A 12,134-nucleotide genomic window follows, 5' to 3' on the forward strand; every position below is an offset into this window, starting at 1 on the left:
ACACCACCCTAGTGGTCTATGGCGAATCGATGGAGAAGGTAGAATTGAAGGCAGATCACGCTATGTCCATAGTTGGGCATCTTGGAGTAATGATCGATGACTAGCTCAACTTCGCTAGCCACATTGAATATGCCTGCAAAAGGGCATCTACGGAGATAATGTTCAACAGCTCTGCTGTAATTGGCAGCAAACGCAAGTTCCTGGAAGGCGTGGTGCTATCTATACTAAGGTATGGACGAGTACAGCTTTCCCGGGAAGCTCACAAGACTAATAAGAGCAACGATGGACGGTATGCAGAATAGCGTGAGGATTTCGGGTGAACATTCCAGTTCGTTCGAATCCCGCCGGGGACTTCGACAGGGTGATGGACTTTCGTGCCTGCTGAACCACGAGCTCGCTAGGCTCTTCGGCGAACCCAGTATCCAGAAGGTTGCGAAAGCCGGAAGGGTGCGCTGGGCAGGGCATGTTGCAAGACTACTGGACAACAATCCTGCAAAGATGGTGTTCGCGTCGAATCCGGTTGGCACAAGAAGGCGAGGAGCACAGAGAGCGAGGTGGCTTGATCAGGTGCAACAAGATCTGGAGAACGTGGGCCAAAATCGAAATTGGAGAGACACAGCCATGGACCGAGTAAATTGGCGTAACATCGTTAACGAGGTTTTATCAAATTAATTGATGTAATACCAATTAAATAAATAATAACTGAGGTATGGAGGACCGATCTAGTCAAAAGCGCTTAGAACGAGCCGAAACCTAAAGTGATTGAAAAGCACTATAGAATCATGTGGTTAAGAGTAGCAAGCGCATACCGAACGGTTTCTAAAGAGGCTGTGTGCATCATAGCCGGCATGACGCCCATCGGGCCCATCATCAAGGAAGATGTTCAATGATTAAACCAAAGAGGTACCAGAGGAGTCCACAACGCGTGTAAAGAGACAACGCTTAGCGATTGGCAACAGGTATGAGATAACTCCACTGAAGGTAGATGAACCCATCGGAGCATATTCCAATCGAGTGTCGCAATACTCGATGGCACTATTCCATACTTTTGGCGAGTAGTGTACGTATGTTGATTCATGAAATATCCATAACATCGTGATGCATCGTTTAGAGAGCTAAGTTAATTTCAACCACATCTGTGCCATATCGTGCCGGTACGGCATGACCTACCCCTACTTGCGATGTTAGATCAGAAAATTTTCTATTTCAAAACTAATTTCAATGTAATATTGCCGCAGCGGTCTCCAGAACTTTGATTAATTAACGAATAATTGACGCCCGAAAAGGCAGGCTTGCATGGGATTTGCTCTGCTATCGGATCGTTCGAAATTTCCTGAACATATCTATGCCGAAGTGGGACATGTTAGTCCAAAAGCCTAACCATCTAATCGATTTCCCCGTGTTTGCGGCAGCTGCAGTGAAACGTACCCGGCGTGATGTCATTTTACGCGTCCGAATTCCGACGGACATTTTTCCCCGGTTTTCTCACACGCGTTCCCTCGTCCCTATTTTACATAATTCGAATAACCTACATTTTACGTACGTGAATACATACATACATACATCCGGGTGCGCGACTGGGCCCGGACTGTTTTTGGAAGTAAATTTTAATTAAACACAACTCTCCTGTTGCGAGAACGCCAGCGGAGTCCGTACTGTCACAATTTCGCGCAGGTATTGTTTATTGCTGTTAGGCAGTTGCAGCGTCTGTGATGCAGGGGCTGGCGGTGGAGGCGCCTGGTGATGTTGCTGCAACGAGGTCGGTGTGTGATTTTGCAGCGATGTTGGCGTATGCTGTTGCTGCTGCTGCTGCTGTTGGCTGTGGTGGCTGCTACTGTGATGGTCCGTTGGCAGCTGTAACGCTAATTGTGACTGATTTAGGGCCTGATGCAGCAGGGGTGTCGTTGCAGGTTGCTGTAGTTGCTGCTGCTGAGACACCGGAGATATCAGTGGAAAGGGCGAGGTGGAGGACGTTTTGTAGTTGCTGCCACCGTGATCTATTTGGGCGTAGATCGTCGGTTCGTCGAAATAGTTGTACGCCGGAGGAGGCGGTAGCTTTTTCAGATGATTGAGGTGATTTTTATTGCTATTGTCATCGTGAGGTATTGCTAGTGCTAATTCCGCGTAGTGTACTTCGTTAGACGGCTGCTGATCCCCCATTCGTCGTGCGCACAGGTAGTTGTTGATTAGAGGAGTCGGACCACGTCGAGCAGCATGTTCGTGTGCGATGTGACGGACCGAAAACGAGATGGAAAAGACAAAAGCAGAAAATGTCATTAGCTTTAGATTCACGGGTGCACTGGTTCGGACGGTGTGATACCGTGAATTCGGGTGAAATTGATCACTGGTAAACACGATTTAATATTTTACAAATCTAGTACCGTAAAACGGGGTAACTTTGATAATTTTCTCGAAGAAAACTTAATTTATTTTTGATATAGTCGAAAGTCGGTTTTCTGTAACATTTATAATTTAAAAAGAATTGCTCAAGTACAGTGCTGGTTTAAGCAGGTCGTTGGTGCGTCATCCCCGCATTCCCTGAGTTGCCTTCTCAGAGGATCTGTTTGCAGATTTTTCCTTTGTAAAAAAAAAAACAAAAAAAAAAAAATAGGTGAAACAGCTTGGAATCTAAATTTAATAATGTACTAAAGCTATAAAAGTATAAATCTCGCGAAAGAACCATCCAATGACTATGCAATTTATACTTTAGCTTTGGGCACCAGCAGAAAGTTTAAAATAAGAAGATCGATTTTGTATGCTCGTTTTTTTCTGGAAGCTAGTACACTGCCTACACTATTATGGGTCACTTTGTCATGATTATTAGTCACTCTATTCTACACGCAATTCAAATGGAAATGACCCATAATAGTGGGTGACCCATGATAGTGTAACCGGTGTACTTTTGTAATCGTGAGTAAGGGCACGGCCATGTTTCACCTTAAAGCAATTGTAAATCAGTCAACAACTCATCAAATTTGCTCCAGTGATCAATTTGCTCCCGGATTACGGTACCCGTGAACGAGAACCGAAACGAGCTTTATGCGATAAAAAAATGTATTTACTTTAATGGATGCTTTTTCGACCGGCTAGGGTGGAGACGCATGGTGCATAACTTTTCTTCCGTGAACGAAAGTTCACCTCTCACGTAATGATGCACCTTATTTGCGACTGGAAAAAACATCCCACACAATTAGCGTCTAATTTATTTCCAGGAGTCACCCTAAAAGCATTGACCCGTTCCACGTCCCGTGCAGAGTGTACATTGTTGATGAGAATCATGTTTGACAGGCAAGAGGAGCCAAATTTATGCTCCGGAGAGCAGAACTCTGCATGCATCCAAATGCGTCGAGCGCCAGCTGAAATGGACCTTGGTCAGACTCCCCGACAGGATTGGCCTTTTGTCGCACTTCACCCGGGGGCTAGCAGCGTACACATAGGTACTGTTTGAACAAGATGCGAGGAAACGTTCTCTATCTCAAGCCCGTTCGGTTCGACAAACTGATATGGCTAGGGCGACGTCCAAATGGACAAACACTATCAACGGACATGTATTGAGGGAGGCTGCTAGGGAGAACGCTAATTTCCGGACGTTGGCGTTGTTTTTACGATTTCAATGGAATAAATGATGAAATTGTTTAACTACAATTTAAATCTTTCGAAAACATATGGCTAATTAGTTAATTAGTTGCTTTGAATTGAGGATTCACTAGGAAGCAGTGTTTCACGCATATTGATAGTTTGCCATGGATTTGTTAGATTTGGCCCTGCTGATTTTGAATCCGTTCTCAAATTGTTCGAAACGCGTACATTTGCTCAGAATCAAGTCCATATTTTCATGGAAACTCAACTTTTTTGTTACACAATTGATTATACCTGCTTATTTGTATTTGTGATGTATTTTTAATGGACAGGCTTGGCTTATCTTGCTTCTATATCTGCTTATCAGAATCTATGCTTAGATTGTTTTGAATAGACTTGGATACGATCATTCATGTTCTAAAAAAATGTTTACATCATTTATGGCGTTACATCTTAACTGGGACAGAGCCTACTTCTCAGCTAAGTGTGCTTCTGAGCACTTCCACAGTTATAGACTGAGAGCTTCCTCTGCTAATTCATCATTTTTGCATTCTATGACAAGCACGAATAAAATCTCCTTTTCGAAAAGATTTTCGATCGATAGGATCCGAACCTACACAGGTAGAAACCGGATCCCAAAATCATGATTAGGCCTCCTGATACCAAATGTGTTTTCATCTTATGAAAATACACAATGATTCTGACTCATGATATCATGAGTCAGATTGCCGTAACGCAACACAAGCGTTGTTTTTGTTGCTGATTGCTCGAAATCATGCATCGAGTCCGCGAAAATCATGACTCGCGCATCTATTAATGATTTATTTATAGTTCTTTCAGTCAACCCGATAAAATGAAAATCAAATAAAAAAAATATGTCAGCGAGATTCGAAACAAGAACCTTCTCATCGAGAGCCACGTACTTTACCACACAATACCAACTTGTCGTGTTGGATTGCGGGTGATCGATACGAATGAGTTGAAGTAAAGCGCACCGCTTAGTGTTGTCACTCTGGATGTTACGCTTATGAAGAATCATGATTTGTATTCCTGATATCATATCGAAGCCAATTTATGAATTTCATGGCTTGTAAATCATGATTGGGGAATCAGATTTTTATCCGTGCACGATTCTCAGTTTGGCTTTGCTGAATAGCTGCGCGCTTATCGTTATTTGGGCCCTGAGTTTACAAAAATTATTTTAGGCTAAACTCATTCAAATGCCGGAACTCTTCAATATGCCTGCCAAATTTGTAAATTACTTACAATTTAGTGACATAGAAGGGATCCAAACGCAAAGTCGGCTTGGTCGGTTTTGAGTTAAGTATAAAAAGTTTTTAAGCTTTACAATGGTACTGTTGGGTGCTTTTCCGTCCAACAGAAAAAAATATTATAATGCGTATAAGTTTGGATTGTTTTACTGGCTCCCATACAATTTGCATAAAATGAAAAATGGCTGAAAAAAACTCAGAATCAATTTACTCAAAACTAGGTTTTTGTCTCTTACATCCCTTTGCTTCTAACCCCTTCATATCTGTTCAAGAATATTTTAATAAATTTACTGTTGTTGTGCTCCAAAGCTCTGCCTTTCAAAATATCAGCATAAATATTGTTAAATGCACATTGTTTTTATTTTATTCATAAAATCATATTTTTTCATCAATGGATAGCAAGGATGGAAAAAAATCGTCTCTAGCAATCAACACAGCATTTGACTAATCTAAGAGGGCCGTCGCTCTTGCAGCAGCATGATTTCAACACCTCATTACGCGCGCGTAGAAGGGATATATCAAGCATCTGATGCACTGTATGTTGTAGGACAAAGAGTTTATCGGATGTTGTTACAAGTAGCGATCAACTTGAATCATGGCGCATTAGCGCTATTATTTATCGCTCAACCAATATCCGAAAGGTTTTTGAATCATTAACAGCATATATGGAGGTGAATCACTAAGTAAAAGTGGAAAAATCCGCAAAATGATAAAACTTCGCGAACAATTTATCGCTAGCACACGTGTAATACGATGCAATATTCGCGAAGCGTCGTTTTTTGTGATAACGTGACGACATGAGGGATCATAGATTTTTTCATGATCACTAGATTTCCATCATTGATGGATAGTATGTAAAATATGCTTTTAAACTACACACCCTATATAAACAGTGCTTCAACGGAGATGAGATCTTATATGAAGTTCCACATGGTCCACATCTAATTACATCTAATTTAATCATTCAATAAGTACACTGTTTAAAATATTTTCAAGGGAATCTTTAAAATTCATCAAACTTTTGTCATGAGATTTCCTCTGCATATTTCTTTAAACAGTAATCCCAATATTTTTTCTGAGATGAAGTCATGTACCTCCATGAGCCGTATAGCTAAACTTATGAGAACACATTCAAGAGTCCATTCAGGGTATCTTTCTTAGATTATTTCAGAATTCACACTAGTAGCTACTCAAGTAATCTAGATGCTTCTCCCAGGTGAGTAACATAAATTTCATTAAAGATTATATCTTCTAGAAATTCCTTCAAGCATACCTTCAGGTATTTATTCAGATTTTTACATGAGTGTTCCTAGGAATCCCTAACAAAATTATCCCTGAAGTTTCTTTAGGAATTTGTTCTAGAATTCAGTGCAGTAACTTCTGGGGCCCAGATAGCCGTAGCGGTAAACGCGCAGCTATTCAGCAAGACCAAGCTGAGGGTCATGGGTTCGAATCCCACCGGTCGAGGATCTTTTCGGGTTGGAAATTTTCTCGACCTCCCAGGGCATAGAGTATCTTCGTACCTGCCACACGATATACGCATGCAAAAATGGTCATTGGCATAGTAAGCTCTCAGTTAATAACTGTGGAAGTGCTCATAAGAACACTAAGCTGAGAAGCAGGCTCTGTCCCAGTGGGGACGTAACGCCAGAAAGAAGAAGAAGAACTTCTGCAGGTACTTTTTATGGAATCTGAGAAGGAATATTTCGAGGAATTTCCCTCTCTTCCTTATTAAGATATCCTTGGTTAAATTTTAGTGTTATGCCAATAAAGTAAAACATGCTACAAATTACTGAGGGAATTGCTCTGGAATAGTTACTTAAGTCAATAATCAAAAGCTGTTTAAAAAAAACCTTTTTTTAATTGTTGGGAAACTTCTTACCCTTAGCTGGCCTTTAACTTTAGGAGAACTTCAGAAATTTTTTAAGAAGAAGCACTTCTGGATAAACCACTGCTAGAAATAACTACCGAAAAGCTAAACATTACATATAATTTGCAATTGGATTAGATGGACAAATTGATGTGAAGATTTGCGAAAAAGTTACACGTCTTCTCAGTGAGAATCGAACTCACGACTCCCCGATCTCTAGTTGGGGCGCGTTAACCACTACGCCATGAGAGGACTCATGAACGCAGAAGTTAACCTGAATTCGATTTCAGCTCAATAATCACGTGGTCCTCTTTCGCAAAGTGCACCTCTTTCGGAAGAATTAGATGCCCATCCAAACACAACGCTTTCTATATATATCCAATGCCTAGCCCGAGAGCGCATTGTTTTTTAGGTATAGGAATAGCACACTACACTAGCCAGCAACTGCGCTGGCTGAGGTTTCTATTGTGTGGGCTTCCAATGGGTCGCGACGTTCTCAAACGACCGGTTACGGAACATGAGTCCGTTGCTCGATAAATACTTGTTTTAATTATGAATCGTGGTTTACGGCCAACCAGCCGAGTGGAAGTTTAACAACTACCGAAAAGCTAAACATTACATATAATTTGCAATTGGATTAGATGGACAAATTGATGTGAAGATTTGCGAAAAAGTTACACGTCTTCTCAGTGAGAATCGAACTCACGACTCCCCGATCTCTAGTTGGGGCGCGTTAACCACTACGCCATGAGAGGACTCATGAACGCAGAAGTTAACCAATTTGTCCATCTAATCCAATTGCAAATTATATGTAATGTTTAGCTTTTCGGTAGTTGTTAAACTTCCACTCGGCTGGTTGGCCGTAAACCACGATTCATAATTAAAACAAGTATTTATCGAGCAACGGACTCATGTTCCGTAACCGGTCGTTTGAGAACGTCGCGACCCATTGGAAGCCCACACAATAGAAACCTCAGCCAGCGCAGTTGCTGGCTAGTGTAGTGTGCTATTCCTATACCTAAAAAACAATGCGCTCTCGGGCTAGGCATTGGATATATATAGAAAGCGTTGTGTTTGGATGGGCATCTAATTCTTCCGAAAGAGGTGCACTTTGCGAAAGAGGACCACGTGATTATTGAGCTGAAATCGAATTCAGGTTAACTTCTGCGTTCATGAGTCCTCTCATGGCGTAGTGGTTAACGCGCCCCAACTAGAGATCGGGGAGTCGTGAGTTCGATTCTCACTGAGAAGACGTGTAACTTTTTCGCAAATCTTCACATCAATTTGTCCATCTAATCCAATTGCAAATTATATGTAATGTTTAGCTTTTCGGTAGTTGTTAAACTTCCACTCGGCTGGTTGGCCGTAAACCACGATTCATAATTAAAACAAGTACTGCTAGAAATGTTTATTAATGACTGGAAAAATCCGGTAGGAACCAGAGTTTACATCGAGTAATTGGTGAAAGAATTTGAAAAAAAAAAAATGATTTTGAGGAATCCATGTGGAAATTTCTTTAAAAAAAAAGGTTTTACACAGCATTTCCAAAATATTACCCGAAATAATTTTAAAGACATTATATAAAAACGTTTAAGGTAAATTTGTACAATAATCTTAGTAGGTATTCTTGAAAAACCTTAAAGAAGAATATTTAGAAAAATCTCTTATGGTATTTCTTGAGCATTTACTTCCTTAGTGTCCTTGTGAAATTCCTGGTCGAATCCTTGAAAGATTTCATGTTGACCTTAGAGGAACTGCTGTAACCTTTATTACATGCTGCTTTTGCCCTAGATCCACGCAACAAATTTTGTTAGGAATTCTTGAAAAAAATATATTATGAATTTGCTCTGCGAACTCCAAAAGAATTCCATAGGCAGACTAAATGAAACTTCAGGATGAATCCGTTACAAACTTCTTGTGAGTTTTGAAACAAATTTTCATTAATGAGTTACAGGTTGCATAAAACCTTGTGCTTTACGAGAATCTTTCCAGGAACGGAACTCTTAGAGGGACTTCAGTTTAAATTTACGTAGTTATTCAAAGTAGAATTCCTGAGTTTTCAGGAGTAAGTTATAAAACTTGAAGACTTACGCAATTTATCGTAAGGAAAATGAGTATAGTTTTCCGGAATTATTGTATAATTTAATGAAGCGTTAATTAATAAAATTAAAAAAAAAATCTTTTGTGAAATTCCGATCATAAATCTAGATCTAAACAAATTCAAGAGGTCGTATCTAAAGAATTAGATGAAGATTCCTTGGTTGAAATTATTTAGAGGAGTTTTTAAGTGAGTAAATGAAAACCGAATCTAGTACTATACAATTCAATTCCATTAGAATTTGTATCGCGTTTGTCAACCTCAACTGTAAGGCCGTGTTCAGCGTGACTTTTTTAAATTATCGTTTTAAATATTCATAAAGTATTATTTAGTTTTTTTGGTTTAGAAGAATAATTTTTGTGTGTTTCATAATGCAAGTTTTTTTTGAAAACAAAAAAAAAAAAACAATCTTCAAAATGCTCGGAGGAACTCATGGAAGAATTCCTAGAAAATACCTGGAAGAAAGTTGGAGACTTTTGCAAGAAATACGAATTGTTTCCTGAAAAATATTCAGGTACATTTGTGGACCCCAAGAACTGAAGTAATCCGGGAACAATCTCAAGAAACGCATTTGAAGATATATTAATAAGGAACCTGTTTACGCGTAAATTAGGATAAATGAGTTGAACTGTAACTAGTTGGTAACAGCTCCATTTCAATAGTCGATATAACTACAACAGTGTTGACTTCGCGCCATAATCCGTATATGCTTATATGTGAAATTCTATGTATTCAATATTCCTTCATAACTCAATATTGTAGTAATTGTTTGTTCGATCAAAAATGTATGCATTACGGAATCCTATAAAACTACCATAGCAGTTAAAACCGGCTAAGAGTCCTCGAGATTCCGTACAAGTGACTCACGGTAAGAACGCGCGCGCAGTTAGAATCAATCGTTACCATTCCAATAACTCATAGTTAACCCAATTTGAGTAATTTAGTCAGTGCAATAAATTACAGTTTCCCACGAATTCTCGATTATGTTTTCGTATGAAGAAGTACCACTCGACAGTGATCCAAGTCATCAAACGATCTTATTGTCCATTGTCCATCCTAACTAAATGAATTTATTTTGAGATAACTAATTGTTCTGCTGGAGAGATCCATGGCAGAAATCTGGAGAATTTCTTAAAAATAATAATAATAATTTAAGGTGAAGATAAATCGAAGCCAAACTTCAAATTTTCAAGAGCACGGATCTGGAGAACCAAACACCCGTTTGAGCTGTAAATCTAATCGTTTGGTCATTACCAGCTGGAGACCAATCGATTAAGTTTTCAGCTTAAACGGAAGTTTGGTTCTCCAGATCCGTGCTCTTGAAATTTTGAAGTTTGGCTTCGATTCATCTTCATCTTAAATCATACTCATTGCAAGATTCGTAGTTCATTTTTGACAATACCTCTAAATGGTGCTGGCGAGATCTATGAAAGCGGTGCACAGTATTTCGAAAGGCCGAAATCGTGAACTTAATTCAGTAGCACCCTTAAACGTGATTATTCTGGAATGGTGTTTTCGGACGAAAATTTTCTAAAAATATGGCGCATATATTGGCGGTAAATGTTAATTCGCAACTTTGCCGTTGGCGGTGCTGTAAAATTTAAAATTCTGAAATGATGATCTTTAAATATGGTGTCTTGGGCAAAGTTGTAGATAATTTAAATACAAACAACTTGCCAAAGACACCAAGTCTGTACCTAGTCACATTTCCAAAATATGAAGGTATTTTATGTACGGACTCCTGAAAAACAATTTTTCTCAAATATTTCAAAAATGTGAGGTTTTCCGGTAGCAACATTGTTCTACAAAACTGTGTAAACAGTCAAAATGAATCATTTTCTCGAATACACTAAGGTTCTAAAATGTACGGGAAAGCAATTATAGTAATTTAAGTGCAAATATCATTCACTTTTGAGGGAAGCATATATTTTAGGGTGGCAAGTGGTGACAGATGAAACCCATGGGATTGAAAATATATCATAAGTAGTTTTCAACGTCGATAGTGCCATGATTATTCACGAGTATACTGCGCCGCCAACGGCAAAGTTGCTAACTAACATTTACACAAATTTTTACACCTTTCCAGAAAAATCTCGTTTAAAAGTGCTTCTGAATTAAGTTCACGATTTTGGCCTATCGAAATACTGTGCGGTGTCTGGCCATTTGGCCGAACGCACATTTGTTCTGATGAAATCATTGGAAAATACTTAAAATTCTAGCACACCGTTGCGTGGGTAACCTAGAAATGAATCAACCATCAGCTTAGAGTCGCAGTGTATGGAGTTCACACCTTTGCTCTAAATTAACGGGTTAATTTTATCATTCTCTATGACGACAAACATGACGTCCCGTCACAACATGAAAAAAAATGGCAATCGGCCAAATAACATAGAACATCTAGTGTTTGAGATATTGTTAGTTAAAAACGCAGAATTTTACAATTTCGGTCATCTTGCATGCAGGTTTGTTAACTTGTATGGCAATTCATTTATTTCATTTGCCACAGAATTCAAACTTTATGTGTCAAACAATATATAAAATAAAGAAGTTCATAATAATTTCGATGCAAACAAAATAATTTTTGATGGTTTAGAAGAGTATTGTATTATTGAAGTCCTATTTTGTATGTAGGGTGGGTTAGATCCCTAACAATTTTGATAAATCATACTTTAATTTTCATGCTACCATCAATGTAACCAGTGTTTTATACTACTTTGGCGACATATAGTACAAAATTGTGACCTACTGAAACAATTCTGAGAACGGCATCAGATTCGACTACCCCAAATCTACTAGAGACACATAATTTGATACTTGAGACACGCAAAAATATCATTTTTGTTTCGCTTTGAACCGTTTTGGACTACTGTGCATGGTGCGGTCGGGGATGGCTTGTGTAAATAATCACAAGAATGGAGCTTTGGAGCTACCATGGCAAAGAAAGTGTTAAATCTATGTCCCTTGAATATCAACACAGAATTTCAAGTCATGCGTTAGCTCACCACCTTCAGTCTATCTAAGTTTACAGATATAGGTTGATACCATGTTTGTAATTAGAAACACTTGAATTCGAAGCATCGAGCATTGCTGATTCAAATGCTATTGACTAGCACGAAGTTTGTATGTTGAAATGTGAATCATGTACACTAATCGACATTTCGAAAACAATCTACATTTTATAAGTGCAAATTACCAAACTGCCTATGCAACAACGTTTTTGAAATCATTCACATTCAGTTCCTACTACATAATTATCGCTATCGGTAGAGGCTCGCACCACTCGCGCCTCAACTGCAGCAAAGCAATTCCGTATTCG

General features: G+C 39.1%; 1 protein-coding gene across 1 annotated transcript in view; it reads right to left on the reverse strand.

Moving 5' to 3' along the window:
- Positions 1-917: 917 nt before the first annotated feature.
- LOC5569257 (contactin-4) overlaps positions 918-12,134 on the reverse strand; it is a 1,061,856-nt gene continuing 1,050,639 nt past the window's right edge. Inside the window, exon 16 of the mRNA XM_021854379.1 lies at positions 918-2,145. Coding sequence (XP_021710071.1) covers positions 1,612-2,145 — 534 coding nt within the window. The 3' untranslated portion in view covers positions 918-1,611. The remainder of the gene's footprint in view (positions 2,146-12,134) is intronic.

This window comes from Aedes aegypti, chromosome 3, assembly GCF_002204515.2.
Source record: "Aedes aegypti strain LVP_AGWG chromosome 3, AaegL5.0 Primary Assembly, whole genome shotgun sequence".
Taxonomy (NCBI): Eukaryota; Metazoa; Arthropoda; class Insecta; order Diptera; family Culicidae; genus Aedes; species Aedes aegypti.